Source organism: Leucopleurus acutus, assembly GCF_964270905.1.
Source record: "Leucopleurus acutus genome assembly, chromosome: 3".
Lineage (NCBI taxonomy): Eukaryota > Metazoa > Chordata > Mammalia > Artiodactyla > Delphinidae > Leucopleurus > Leucopleurus acutus.
In genome coordinates this window covers 71,710,880-71,726,462 of record NC_139145.1, presented here as the reverse complement: position 1 = coordinate 71,726,462, position 15,583 = coordinate 71,710,880, and the positions used below count along the sequence as shown (strand labels likewise).

General features: G+C 41.3%; 1 protein-coding gene across 3 annotated transcripts in view; it reads left to right on the top strand.

Moving 5' to 3' along the window:
- GRAMD2B (GRAM domain containing 2B) overlaps positions 1 to 15,583 on the top strand; it is a 104,526-nt gene that overhangs the window by 88,188 nt on the left and 755 nt on the right. For all 3 annotated transcript variants that reach the window (XM_082836999.1, XM_082836998.1, XM_082837000.1), the window contains exons 6-13: positions 2,953 to 3,048; positions 4,936 to 5,007; positions 5,122 to 5,202; positions 7,911 to 8,022; positions 8,674 to 8,796; positions 9,405 to 9,492; positions 10,396 to 10,500; positions 12,987 to 13,080. In XM_082836999.1, coding sequence (XP_082693125.1) covers positions 2,953 to 3,048; positions 4,936 to 5,007; positions 5,122 to 5,202; positions 7,911 to 8,022; positions 8,674 to 8,796; positions 9,405 to 9,492; positions 10,396 to 10,500; positions 12,987 to 13,080 — 771 coding nt within the window. The remainder of the gene's footprint in view (positions 1 to 2,952; positions 3,049 to 4,935; positions 5,008 to 5,121; positions 5,203 to 7,910; positions 8,023 to 8,673; positions 8,797 to 9,404; positions 9,493 to 10,395; positions 10,501 to 12,986; positions 13,081 to 15,583) is intronic.

Genomic DNA, 15,583 nt, shown 5'->3' with positions numbered 1-15,583 from the left:
GCAATATTGAATAGTATTGCACCATATTTCTAGATTTCTGGATTATAAGCAGTTGTTCATGAAGTGGGGAAGGGAACTGGGTATTACTGATCTCCAGTTCCATGGGATAAAGACAATTCTCAGGACTAGAGAGAGCCAACACCTCTGACCAAAGCAGCAGGGGTTGAAAACAGTAGTGAACAAAGAATTAGCCTTGGGCTTCCCTGGTGGCGCAGTGGTTAAGAACCCGCCTGCCAATGCAGGGGACATGGGTTCGAGCCCTGGACCAGGAAGATCCCACATGCCGTGGAGCAACTAAGCCCGTGCGCCACAACTACTGAGCCTGAGCTCTAGAGCCCGCAAGCCACATCTACTGAGCCCGTGTGCTGCAACTACTGAAGCCCGCATGCCTACAGCCCATGCTCTGCAACAAGAGAAGCCACGACAATGAGAAGCCCGCGCACCGCAACGAAGAGTAGCCTACACTCACCGCAACTAGAGAAAGCCCACACGCAGCAACGAAGACCCAACACAGCCAAAAAATAAATAAATTAAATAATTTTTTTAAAAAATTAGCCTTTGTTAAAGGATGGGGAATTCACAGAGCCAGTAAGTGATTTCAAGCTAATATGATTCTAGCAATGGTTTCAAAATCCTATCTCTACCTAAGAAAGAACTGACCAAAAAAAGCTAAAAGGAGTGACCTGGTTTTTTAAAGACAAGGACATGTGGGATTGCTTTTGCATGTGCTGTCTCTAATCTAAGAGACAAGAGGGGGTGGGAAGATAAGAACCATGATAGTGACTTGCACATTCCTTACCCACTGAGGATGGTGTCAAGGAGATGTGGGCTTCAGCTCTGCGGCAGAATTTGCTCACTGCCAACAGACCTTGGTCCAACATGATCCAATGTGAACTAAAAACAAGCAAGCAATCTGCTCTAGGAAGGGGAATTCTCTAAGCACCCTAAAGTGTAACTTTAATCAGAACCTTTTCCTCAGCCTGTTTGTATCTTTATTTATTTTATTTTTTTATTTTATTATTTTTTTTGCGGTATGCGGGCCTCCCACTGCTGTGGCCTCTCCCGTTGTAGGGCACAGGCTCCGGACGTGCAGGCTCAGCAGCCATGGCTCATGGGCCCAGCCGCTCCACGGCATGTGGGATCTTCCCAGACTGGGGCACGAACCCGTGTTTCTGCGTCGGCAGGCGGACTCCCAACCACTGCGCCATCAGGGAAGCCCTGTTTGTATTTTTAGATGCTAGTAAAATTAAAGGCATGTATCACATTGCATCTAGGCTCAAACAGAGAAGTGATTCATGCTTTATTTCTCAAATGTTATCTAGTTGTCACTTATACTTATGAAGCAATTGAGAGAAACTCCTTCTTAAGGGTGTTCCATGCCTTACATTCTGCAAAAATCCGAATTTATAGCCCCTTATCACTGTGTGTGTGTGTTGCTGCTGAGAAACGAAATTAGGCTTATTTTTATATCATCATCTGTCTTGGAAGATCTTAAATTCTTTTCCCCAAAGTAATCCCAATTTATCACTTCTGAATTATCTCCCCAACTTCAAAAGTTTCGTGGGTAGAGTTCTTTGGCAAAATAGTTTTTTTTCTTTAGTGTTTAATTTAGATTAGACCCTCATTCTTTTTTCTTTTTTTTTTTTTAATTTATTTATTTTTGCTGTGTTGTAGCCCCTCATTCTTCATAGTCTTCCCATCAGGAACCTGGAGGGGCAGCAGAACAACTCCATCTCATAAACCTAAATATGAACGCAAACGTTCTAAATTAAAATGTAAGAAAATTGAAAGCTTAGTTTTGGTCCTTCAAGCTGGCAGTACTAACATAAACACCTCCTCTTCCCCACTGACCTTGTTGATCTCTTTCAGAATATGTGAAGCATTTTTACAAAATGTATGTCCATGTGAGTGTGTGCAGCTGTGGAGGGATTCAGGCGCTTTTCTTTTTACCAGGAGTGGGGGTGACTCTCTTTTCAGGGATCAAAGTGATGTGATCCATTTTCCTTTGAGATCAAACCTGGTTGAAGGGCTGTAACATAAAAATATCAGGAACATCTACTATTCTTCGCAGCATCTGGTACATTCTTGCAGTACCTTGGATGAAAAAGAACCCCTATTTTGGATCAGATTGGTTCAAATTCTATCTTTGTAACTTATTTATGACCTTGAGAAAGTTATATACCTCTCTAAACAAACATCCTTATCTCTTAGAATGTCTACATTATAGGACTGTCATATTTAAATGAAATATCATCTGGTAAATAGGTATTGATAATGGTAGCTGCTGTAATTGTCACTGTTGTTATTCTTTATTGTTTGAGCCAGAAAAGAACTTAAGGGTGCTTGTATTTCACCCATCCTCTTTTTTATGAGACAGATGAGGAAATGAATGACATTTTTATTGAGTGCGAGGCATTTTCCATCTATTATCTCATTTAATCCACAGAAAATCCTGGTAATCCTAGGTGAGACTGTCTCTATTTTATAAGTCAGGAAACCAAGGCCAAGAAAGGATACCTTACAAGGTTGAATAAGTCATGTGGATAGTAATAGAACTGAGAATTCAGGCCCCAGACTCCCTGTTCAAAAATGGGTCTACTATACCAGTGCTTTTCAGCCTTTTTCCCTAAGGACAGAAAAGAGGAGGGTGTGTGGAGATGAGCTCAAAGTAGATGACCACAAGCATGTAACTTCTTAAGAGCCTGGGGATTACCTTTAAAATGGCTGTACATTTTGCATTCTATTCGCATGTCCCAGGTCTCCCACCAAACCCTTCTGTAGACTTCATGATCCAGACGACCTCGGTGACACTCTTCTAAGATTCACTTTTCTTCATGGAGGCTGGAGAGCTTGCTGCTGGTTTTATCTTTTTTTATTTTTCCTTTAACATGAAGATTTGGAGTGCTGCTCTGTGAAGCCTGAACCCATGTTAACTCAGTGATTCTGTTTCAGATCTCTATTCCGGCTTTCTCGGTAACCCTGATAAAGAAAACCAAAACTGCCCTTCTGGTGCCAAATGCCCTGATTATAGCGACAGTCACAGACAGGGTGAGTACGCAGCAGGTGCGGGCACCCTGCTTTGTCCTACTCTGGGTTTCATTGCCTTAGGGGCTTCTTGCGGAGGACCAAGACCCTGAACCATGATACCATGAATCAGGAGTTACTCTGTAAGACTAATTTTTGAAATCACAGCCTTTAGACATTTGTGTAGTGTTGTTTCCCCTGACAAGGTGATTTATTCTAATGTAATAGTTGCCAATTTTGAATTTCCTGCTGACTTCATTATACTTACTTGACCAAAGTCAAAAAAGTAAAATTCTTTCCCAACTTCCTTTTCCCTAACATCTATGAGGTCAGGTCAGGCTACAGGGACATATTTCATTTCTTTATTATTATTTAAAACGCCACCATCACCACCACCTTATTCACAGGGTGCGGCAGGGCAATATGAGGAGTCCCTGGGGCGGGGTTGACCAGCCTCCCCATAACCTCCATTGGGTGCCTCCCCAGAGCCAACCTAAAGACGTAAAACTTGGGCTTGCTATTCAAGTTCAGCTTGAGGACCAGTTCCTAGGCCCTCTTTGCCTCCAGGTTGCCTTAACTACCCCTCTTCAGTACAGAAGTTCCGGAGCTGTCATTGACTGTTGGGCTACCCCAGACATGGGCAACCTGAAATATTTGCATGGAGAGCGATGTGTGTTTCACCTTGGCAAGAGAGAGAGAGTAGAATGGTTTGGTTACTCATGTTTCACTTGAAATTCTTTTTTAATATTTTACCTACTATTTTTATGAAAGCATAAAAGCTACAATTCATTTCTAATCATACTGAATAACTTAAAGGGGGAAGGAGAAAGAAGGAAAGATTAAAAGAGGCTATTCTGATGAGCTAGGAAATATGTTAATATGTTTCTAGATTATTATTATTTTTTAATACGAATGGCTAACAAGCATCAGGTACTTCTTGCCAGGCGTACACAAAATGCTTTCCTTATATTTACACGTTTATTCCACACTACCATACTGTAAGGGGTGGGGATTGTTAAGAAAACTGAAACTAAGAGTTTGCCCAGTGTCACCCACTTGGTAGGTAACAGAGCCAAAATTTGCAACCCGGTCTGTCTGATGCCAGAACCCGTAATGTTAACTACTTTGGAATACTGTATTTGCTCGGGTAGTGTATCAGTTTCTCTCATGGGAATGCAGGAGAGGGTAAATCACAAACTTTGGAAAGGGGGTGTGAAAAGATGCTGTGGCTCAAGTAGATGGAAAAAGTGTGAACTTTTTTATTTCTCTACGTGGGGTTTATGGTGAAATCATTTTTCCTTGTGTTATTTGTCTCCAACTTACTTGTCTAGCTCTGACTTGACTTCTTTCCCATAACTTATTTATAAGCATTCACCAGAAAATCTCCATATTTGTACAAGAAGGAATCTGGAAGTGGCTTGAAAAAGAATGAGCCTTTTAGAGTGGCTGGGACATTTTCAATGGAAATCTAGGTCAGAGCAGAGAAAGCAGACCCTTGGGAATTGTTAAATACCTTCTAAAAGGGGGGCGGGGAAGGGAGGGAGAGGCTTAAAAGAGGACCTGGCGAATACAACTGGCCTTTCTTCACTATCCAGGTCTTTTCCATCCATGCTTGTTTGGGGCACCTATGTCAGAGCACCGGAGATTTCATTTTGCTCTACATTTCTGTATTATTTAAGTTGGGTTTGAGAGTTTTGTTGCTATTGTGGGAGAATATATTCACTTTATTCCAGGAATGGAATAAAAACGGAATGTGTGGCTGGGTGGAATGAGAATACAGACTTGGTATAGAATATAGTCTATGGTGTTTGAAAATGAAAAAATATACAGACAAATTTTTTAACTCTGAACACTCACTTCTAGTCGAGCAGTATCTGTTAATAATTAAATAATTATTATTTTGTTTTTCAGTACATATTTGTCTCCTTACTCTCCAGAGATTCAACTTACAAACTACTGAAGTCTGTGTGTGGACACTTAGAAGTGAGTACAACCTCTCTGAGCCTCAATTGCTGTCTCTCTTCTGTATTTCTTATGGTTTTGTAGTTGATCTGGTTTTTTCATTTTGTAAAACTAATTTTGTTTCGATAATTTCAGAATACAAGTACTGGCAACAGTCCCAATCCGTCTTCTCTTGAAAACAGTTTCCAGGCAGACCGCCCTTCATCTCTGCCTCTGGTGAGTTGCCTACATAACTATCTAAATGCAAAAGAAAGTGAGTAGGTCCCACAATCACACTTCTCCTTACACCATGACCAGGGTGCGGGAGGAACTTAGGACCACAGTATTGGAGGCAAAGTTGAAGAAACAGGGCATTTCTGTCCTGAAGAAGAGGGGACCGTAGGAGGTCATCAACTTTTTCAGGTAATTAAAGAGTCATCCTGCAAAAGAAACATGATAGTGCGCTGTTTTAGCCAGTTACTGGTCCATGGAGGTATTCAGCAAATCTTGCTCTGTTTGTCTGTCAGCGTTGTTTTAGAGGGATTCACCAGTCTATTTAGGTAGGGCATGATTCATCCCACAAGTCGTTGAATGCCTTCTATGTTCAAGGCACCATGCTAGTGTACCCATAAGGACACCAGGAAAAATCAAAACTAGTTCTTGCCTTCAAAGTCTTTACAGCTTAGTAGAGAAGATGAGGGATACCCAGAAATAACTGTAAAAGAAGAAAGCTGTAATGCCCAAGAGGTAGAGATTCTTTGATTCCCTTAGACTTTCTGACTACAGAGTAAATCTCGAACGGGAAGTAGCTCCCCCGATTTGTACAAGATTTATACCTGTGATGGTATCATGCAAGCCCAAGAGAGTCCTAGCCGTGTTGTTCAAATGGTTGTTCCCAAATTGATAATCGTTAAACGTTTTAATACCTTTGGTGAAGCAGTATGAGCCCAGAATTTCAACATCTACAATTTTTTTTTTTAACTTTATTTATTTTTGGCCGCGTTGGGTCTTCGTCGCTGCGCACAGGCCTTGTCTAGTTGCGGTGAGCGGGGGCTACTCTTTGTTGCGGTGCGTGGGCTCCTCATTGTGGTGGCTTCTCTTGTTGCGGAGCACGGGCTCTAGGTGCGCAGGCTTCAGTAGTTGTGGCGCACGGGCTCTAGAGCACAGGCTCAGTAGTTGTGGTGCACGGGCTTAGTTGCTCCGTGGCATGTGGGATCTTCCCGGCAGGGCTCGAACCTGTGTCCCCCGCATTGGCAGGTGGATTCCTAACCACTGCGCCACCAGGGAAGCCCTACAAATCTTTTTTTTTTTTGAGAGCTGTTAAAAAGTATAGGGATTGAAAACGTGTTCACACAAAAACTTAAACCAGAATGTTCATAGCTGCATTACACATCGTAGCCAAAAAGTGGAAGCAACCCTGATAGCCATCAGCTGATAAATGGATAAATAAAATGTAATATATCCATACAGGGAAATATTATTTGACCATAAAAATGAAGAACTACTGATACATAATACAACACGGACGAACCTTGAACACATTATGCTTAGTGGAAGAAGGCAGACGCAAAAGGCCACATGTTGCATGATTCCATGTATATGAAATGTCCAGAACAGACAAATCCATATGGGCAGAAAATGCATTCGTGGTTGCCAAGGGACGGGATTGGGAGTGAATGCTAACGGGTAAAGGGCTTCTTTCTGGGGGGAGATGGAGGTATTGTGAAGTAAGACAGTGGTGACGGTTGTACGACAATGTAATTATTCTAAAAACCACTACATTTGTATACTTAAACTGGTGAGTTTTATCTCAATTTTTTGAAAAAAAAAACCTACCTTAAAAAATAGTGAGAAACAGTACAAAATAGAATGAAACACTTATGATTTGGAATCCCTCAAACATGGTTTCGAATCTGGGTTCTACCCAGCTGAGCTATGCCATGGGGCAAGCTCTTTAACTGCTCTGACTCAGCTTCCTCACCCAGTAAAATGCCAGGCTCCTGACGTGGCTGTGGAGATCAGGCGCAGTCATGTGTGTTTGGAGCTTTGCATACTGCCTGATCTGTAGTAGGTGTTCAATTAATTATTAAATTGAGGAGACTTGAATTTTAAAATTTTCCTTCCCCTATAACTTCTTGCATGACATTGAAATGACTATTGAAATGATCAAGAGACAGCTAGTTGAAGGTGAAAGGTTGGTAATTTGCTTACAAGATATGTCTCCTCTTCTTCACTTGGCAGCTAAATAAATTGTGAAAAGCTCGCCGAATTGTGCCTTCACCGCGACATTTTAGTGACGCGTCTTGTCTCTTCATTTCCTAAGCACTTTGGGGACCAAGTGGGATACACAGTAAAAACATCCTGCTTTTTCCCCGACTCCTCACTCCTCTCTCACCCTTTTGTCATTTAGAAGTAATGTTACTGACCCTGTTTTGATTTGTTCGAGGGAAGAAAAAAGCTAAAACTTTCCTTTCGGTGTCTAATTTGCTAAAGCCATTTTCCCTTTTCTATTTCCAATACCTTTTTAAAACTATAATTTGAGAAAACCTTTCTCTGCATTTAGAACATGCATCTAGAACTTTCTAGCTACTTATTTGCCTTGTGTATGTCTGTTTTGGTCATGTTTTCTCATTACAAAATGCTAATGAGACTTCTCTAGCTTTACCCTAGAAGCTTTTCAAACAACAGCATCCCAGTTTTTTTCCTAGACATTTGTTACTTCAAACGAGTTGGCCACTGTTTGTTAACAGAATTCTAACTGCCCCAAAAAATCAGTAACCAGATACTCCGTGATCTGTTGAGGAAACCCAGTAGTATGGGGTAATCCTTCCTTCTTTTCCATTTTTTATAGGTCAGGCCTAAGTGAAAGGCCTGGAGGTTACAAAGTTCTGTCTGTTGAATAAAGGAAAATGGGCCTCTCTCTTCATTTCATTATTTCCCCTCAGGATTTCAACGACGAATTCTCAGATCTGGATGGAGTGGTACGGCAAAGAAGGCAAGACATGGAAGGATACAGCAGTTCTGGATCCCAGACTCCTGAATCTGAGAACTCTCGAGGTCTGGGAGATTTCTGTATCTTTACTGAAATTTAATTCTCCACAAAACATCCTTAGCTCAACCAAAAGCCAAAAACAACCAAAAAACAACACACCTTCTGAGCTAACAATTAGGAAGGGACTCTAAACAGAGGGTAGTTTGAAAGTTCAAGGAAAAGGAGTTGCCTATGTGGTAGTACGCATTTAACAAATGTCTCTTTGGGAATTCCCTGGTGGTCCAGTGGTTAGGGCTCCACGCTCTCACTGCCGAGGACCCAGGTTCAGTCCCTGGTCGGTGAACTAAAATCCCACAAGCCACATGGTGTGACAAAAAAGAAAAAAAAAGTCTCTTAAATAGACATAATATTGGAGTGGTTGAAAGGCAGAAACATGCAGTATTTTCTTACCTCTTCTTTAGTAATATTATTAATTATTATAGCTGAATCGTCCCCATGAGTCAGTGGGATAAGGACAGACTGCCCTTATATCATTTTATTTTTTATTTGCTTGAACATTGGATTTCATCCCCAAACCACTCAACCAGCTTGTAAGAAGATCCATTTATATTCTTTGGCGATTATGCATATTAAGGGATTGATTTGCTTTGTGGTTGATCCTATGTGTTTAAACGCACTGGGGAGAAAGCTTACCCAGCCCCGTTTCATCTTGGTAGATTTCCATGTGACAGAATCCCAGACAGTTCTGAATGTCTCCAAGGGAGAAGCAAAACCAACTCGGGCAGATGCCCTTGTGAACAGAGTGCCTGAAGGAAAAGCCAAGAGTCTCCCTGGGCATGGTAAGGAATGGATTATTTGGGGGGCAGGGGTGGGCATCTGCCTGTAATTTTTAAAGGGCCCTCATGTTTCACTTTATGACTGCCTTTGCTATTCCCTCCCCCTCCCTTCCTGCTGTAGGTCTTGGCATGTTAATTCATTTATTCACTCAACAAACTGTACCCAGTTCCATGCTTTACTGTGGGGCATACAAAGGTGAACAGCCTTCGTGGAAGACCTTTCATTATTCTAAATACTTTGAGGTTGTGATTCAAAAATTACCAGTAAAACTCACGTTATTTTATTATTATTTACTGATTATTATAATAACTGCTTCCCAGTTGTACTGGTAGGAGATCAAGGATGGGGTCTGTATTGTTCACCAGTCACTCCATCGCAATGCTTGGCACAGAGAAGGCTCTCAATAGATATGTATTGAATGCAACATGTGGGAAGGAATTGTAACTACTGGTTAAAATGAGAAGCAAAGGCTTTGGTTAGTATTTCCTCTGATTTTTATTACCTGGAAATAATTCTGTCTCTCAAGTACTTCTTCCCTATAGGGATACTGCTGCGCGAAGGAGATGTGTTATCATTTTTAAACAGAAGCTTTTTGTTTTCCACCCAACAGGTCAGTCAGAAACCATTGGAATCATACCCAGAGTAAAGTCTCAGAAATGTCCGACTCTCCACCATATTCTTATATTCTATGCAATTGTGTAAGTAAGTGTATTTATTATGAATGACTTAATGATTCATTTCACTACAGGAATAATGTCATCACGTTACCAAGAGCCATTGTGAATCTCAGTTGCCTCTAATATGACCCAAATCTTTTAGGGGGAAATTTTTGTCTCCTACTTCAATACCTTTTTTCTTAAACTTAGGTCACCTTTTCATATTCATCCCCTTCTTATTTAAATAAATAGTGGGAAGGAAGGAAGGAAAAGCAAAATATGCCAAATCCAGCAGAAGACTAAGTTCTAAGTAGATACTCTTAGTTAGGAAATGGTTTCCTGGATTATGCAGCATCTTTGTTCGTGTTTATTTTTCCATCTATCCCGTGTCCTCTGGATAGAGACCAAAACAACTTGAAAATGTCATCCCCTTTATTGAAAACTTAGGCATTGACTTTTTTAAGTTCCCTCTCAGCTTCTAGCCTGTAACTAGCCTGTAGCTTCTAGCCAGTTGTTCTGAAAATAACCTGACCCAGTTCTAGGCTGTTGCTCAGAACCAAGGAGGATCTGCAGTTTGGTTTCCAGATAAAGCAGAGAATGTGAGTCACAAGACTGGACACTCGCTGGCCAGGGCCTTTGACAGTACCTGGTGGGAGGAATGAGCACCAGCTTGGGAATCTACATTGGCTGGCCTTGAGCGAGACTACTGAAATGCCATTGTTTGTAAATTGAGGAAATAGAGAATTTTTAATATCCTTCTAGTTCTAAAGTTTAGTGCAAGCATCAGTCTGTTGAAAAAAGACTTTTGAAGTCTCTGTAGCCAAGTTATTTTGGAAAATACCTTGCCTCAAATGTACAGTGTTGCCTCTGAGGTTACTGTTTTATGAACATCAATCAGGTCCTGGCCACTAACCTATTGGGAATTTCTCTTTTATCCCTTTCCAGTGTCTGTGCACTAATCATCTCGACCTTCTACATGAGATACAGAATTAATTCTCTGGAGGAGCGGCTGGGGTCACTAACCTCCATTGTGGACACCCATCAGACTGAGTAAGACACTTCCCTCCAGTGCGGTCTTCTGCTTGCTGTTCACATTAGTATAATGTTTGACCTGAGCTTGGCATCCTTCTTAGCAAGCATTAATTGAGGATACATTCTGTATGAGACATTTTGTTAAGTGTATATATGGAAAGAAATGACCTGACTCTTCATGTTCTTGAGTTGCTACAGTGTCGCCAGTGATAAGGCAAGAAACAAGCCTAATTTTACATTATCTTGTTCTCTTATCCTAAGACTCAGTTGTGACCTTGGCCCATTTATTAAGATAGTCGAGTTTATCTTCGTACAATGGCAATGAGTCAAAAGACATTCATAGAAAAGAAGCAATTCAAGTAACTCAGCACATTTCATCATATATAACTCTTTGTATGAACTCACTTATTTACAAAACTCTTGACCACTATAAAGATCCACGTGACTAGTAATTAGTTGAATGTGTCTGTGAAGATTTTCTACCACGTATTTTCTACCATGTATTTTTAACATGCCTAACCTAATTAAATCTATTGCCATAGTGGTCTTTCCTTTAAACCCATTTACATGAGGATTTTGACACATTCTCTAAAAAGTAAAATAAAGTATTCCATGTTTAGAGCATACTTTTACCTGAAGTTTTAAAAGTAGAGATATTTCTTTACAGAGTAAGTACTGTGTGCTAGAGATCTATTACAGTAGATCTTTTACACAGATACAGTTTCCTCTCATAGCTTCACCATAACCTTATAAGATAGCTATTATTCCCATTTTACAGATGAAGAAACTGAGACTCAGAGAAATAATTTTAACAGAATCAGGTTTCAGGTCTATATGACTACAAAAACCTAGTCACCAGTGGTTGCTTACAAGGAACAGCGGAGAAGTGAGTCAGGATATTTTCAGTGTGTATCAGAATCATCTGGAGGGCTTATTAAAACAGATTGCAGGGCCCGTTCTCCAAATTTCTGGTGCTGGCCTGGGGTCTACACTTTGAGAACTATTATGCTATACAATTCTAGGGCCTTTCTTTACAGTCTTAACAGTCACCTAAAAGTCTTGTTCTATGGCTTATGCAATGCTGGTACACAGATGATTTCTGAACCATAAATATACATTTGAAACAGTAATAAGTCTAATGAATGGTTTGGGATAAATTCATACCCTGCCCTTACTCTCTCACGTGTTGTTCAAAATGTTAATAATACACTTAAAGCTAGGAGGTAGCTCTACATTATTGCAAACTATTAGTTCACTACCATATAAGGGGTTGATTTTATTAGGAAAATGTACCTCATGTCCTGTTATCATTTAATTAACGACGATGATGAGGGGGAAATTCCACTAATGGAAAGCAAATGGAATACTTATTCTACTATTTAAATAATCAATCCAGGAGGAGATACAATTTGAAAAACAACCATTTAAAGGGAAAATCACAAAGATCACATATTATATGAGGTCAGGGAATACCCATGACGGGAAGGTCTGGATTGTCAGAATTCCGTGTGGATAAATCAGTACTCTGGGTCTCAGATACCTCATTTAGAAATCAGAAGGTTTAGATTCAGTTTCCTTTTTGGGAGCTAAGATTTTGATACCATGGATCAAGGACAAAGAAAAAACTGTTTCAGAACTACTCAGTGAAAAACATCTGATTGCTTTCTTAATATTTAGATAATCATCGATAAGTTACCAAGTACCTATGTCTCAAAAATGGATCCTATGTAAAATAAAGTAGACCAGTCAATGCCATCTAAAAACTTCACATCTAAAATTAAATTACAACCAAGAAATAGAAAGGAGATACAGACCATGGTTCTTAACCTTAACATGACAATCTAATCAATGGTTTTAGAGCAGCTCTCTGGGAAAATGTACACACATCTCTAAATTTCCTACAGTTTTAGCTGGTATAGGACCCCAGTGGACCTCAGAGTAAGAGCCCATGCCTTTAACAGTCAAGTGGTAAATAGTGAATACATCGGTTATATTACTAGACAAGGGCAATTATGTTTGTACCGCAGGTCTCAAAGAAGCCACTGCAAAAGTCACACATCAACAGAAGTTTGATTAAAGACATTCCTAAACATTATGAAAGTTCTAGTGTAAATGGTTGCTTCTCCTATAAACAGTACATACATGACTGAGAAGAGCAGTAAGCCTTGCAAATGCGTGCAGTTGTGGGCAGAGAGAGGGTATCGGGAGTCAGTAAAAGTAGTCTAAGAATAATTGTCTGATTTGTGTTTGGAAGCTGAGGCGCAATGTAGCCACTTAAACAAAAATAGCTTAAGAGATTTCCAGCTAAGCTTTGAAGACTTAGTCGCCTAAACATCTAGTCTGAAGTTGAGGATTACTGCAGGGCCTTTCTGATGTGAACAAGGTAAATGCACACTGTCTTCTATTATAACCTAGTTTTCTGGTCAGATAAATTTAAAATATGTTCATTCCACTTCTTTCTTTGCCATCCCTGCCCACAGTAATTCTTCTCTGTGTTCTTACAGACAGACAGCACCATCCAGCCCGGGGTCACACGTACAGTTAAATGTGGAGGTCCTGTGCCGAGAGCTTACAGCCAACATAATGAGACTAGAAAAGGTGACAGGTCTCTTTCCTGGGTTGGGGGCGTCGCAGTAGTGCCTGTCCACTGCCACAGGGCAGGGGTTACACACGCATGGCCGTGCAACAGGCCACCTAAATGACCATACGCAGCCAGGGGGTTTTCCACTGAGAAATAGGTTCCAACCCCATCTTCCTTGTTGGTTGACCTTGTGGTTTTCCCACTTGGTTAGAAATCATTCTCTGTGCCATAGGGCCCAATGGTAAGTGTCGGCTGACACAGGGCTTGGGGAGGGGCACGGTCAGGAGTGCCTGCAACCAGAGAGGGCAGCCCCCAGCTCCACCCAGGTTAGTTGTCGCCATACAGAAAATATTTGCATTCAGTCTCTCTATGATACATGCCATTGTTCCCATCTGACAAAAGAAGCCACGTTTCAAGTGAACTTGCTCCGGGAGACACACCCAGAGAGCTGGCAGGACTGGAATTTGAACCAGGTCTGACTTCAAAGTTGTGCTTCGAAGCCCTCTGCTTTTACTGCTCCTCAGAATCCAACCTTAGGCCTGGGGGATAAGCCCACTGAGTAGGGAGGTGAACAGGAGAAGGTAGGCACCCAGAAATATCCCCAGAGTTAAACCTAGTTAACACTTCTTATTTCTCCTTTCAGCATGTCTGTCCCTGTCTCATGCTTTATTTTGACCCTTATCCTTAAAGGAAAGGTTTAGAGTGAGTTGTTCAATTCGAATTGCTGCCACAAATGCCAAGTATTTGGTGGCTTTCCACAATGGTGCAGTTATGCTCACTTGGGAAGAAACATGAAATACAAATGAGTCAAATTATGCTTGTCTTGCAATACTAAATGGTATCTAGCATTTAACCACTGAAGTATGGAGAGCAAAGGAGTCTGCATACTTCTGTTCTAAACCAAGGCATGACAGATAATTCCCACTGAATCACTGTATCGGTGGGCAAGCTTGGAAGTTTTCTTTTAAATCCACAATTAAGCTAGAGAAGGTATGGGATAGCAAAGAGAACTGTTTTCCCTTCTAAAATGTCAGTTGCTAAGAATTGAAGATAAAATTTTTTTGATGAAATGCTTAGAAATGTTTGGCTTCCGTGCTGACCTAGAGAACGGGATGGTAATTTTCTCTCTCGTTCACTCTGGCACACATTGGTGTTCTTTGGACTGGAAGCACACGGAACCCTGCTGCCCTCCCGTGCATTTCTTCCCACTCCCCTGCCGGGCCCAGCTGGGACACCACTTTCTGTAATGAGGGACAGGAAAACAGGAGAGCTCCTCCACAACAGGCAGACAGCTGGCCATGTCTTGTGCAGAGCCCAGCTACTTGGCTAGGAGGCCTATACTACCAACAGAAACCTGTGTCCCAAAGCAGAAGAAGGGAAGAGGGGATTTAGGGTCAAAAGGAACGTGTTGAAGTTGTAAAAAGTCATAAGTTGCACACATTGCTCATAGGAATCTTAGTATAAAAATAGCCACCAGGCCACACCTATGTGCTGTTGCTCGGTCTGCACCCCCAAGCCTAAGGGAAGCTGGTAGTAACGCAGCAGCGCATGGTCGGGGGACAGCAGCTGTGTGCTGCGGGAAAGTCAGAGCCAGGTCTCAGCTCTTTCTACTCAGTACCAGCAACTTCCTTCTACTCTCCTGCAGGGACTGGTCATGTCTCAGCCTCCTGATCTGCCCTCTTGTAACTTCCCCATTTCTGTTCATGGCATCACTGCCCTTTCAGTCATCCTTTTCACTTGACACTGACAGATTATGCAGGACTTTGTCAACTAATTAGCTTCAAATGTCTCCTCAGTTTCTCTAAGATGGGCACCATTAGGCCATTCTGACCCCCTACTACCTCCTAGTCTAAGAGTATGAAGTCCAATCTCATTATGGTTTGTATTTGCATTTTCCTAACTACTACTGCGGTTGAGCATCTTTTCATATATATACTGGCCATATGGATTTCTTTCTGTAATATTCCTTCTGTAAATTGCCCATTTATCTCCTTTGTTTTACTTTTGGGGTTTTTGTCTTTGCAGGTGTTTTAAATATTTTGGATATCAATCTTTTATTTCATTTCTTTCTCTACCTCCCCACTCCTGCTTTTCCATTCATCTTTGGTCCTGTGGGAAGCTAGGGAAGATATGAAGTAGGAATTTGGGGGATGAAGGCAATGCCTCTTACAGGTAAAGAAGTAAATACTTATTTTCTTAGTACTGGGAATGGCATTAATGGTGGAGCAGTGCAGAAGAAAGAGCATGAACTTTGGAGTCAGATGTCTGTTCTTTTCCCTACTCTGCCACTTACTGTGTGACTGGTCTTGTTACGTAGCATCTCTGGCCCTTAGCTTGGTGTATAAAACCTCCCTGTGTGTGGTGGGTGGTATGTGGTCAAGGTGAGCACACAAGATGTTCCTGGCACATACTGATTAGATCTCTAGGACATCACAGAATGTTCTTCCAAAAGAAGACCGTTCTCTTTCTTTTGTTCCACAGGGTTCCCTACTCCCTCACAGTATTGGCTCTTGAAAATCC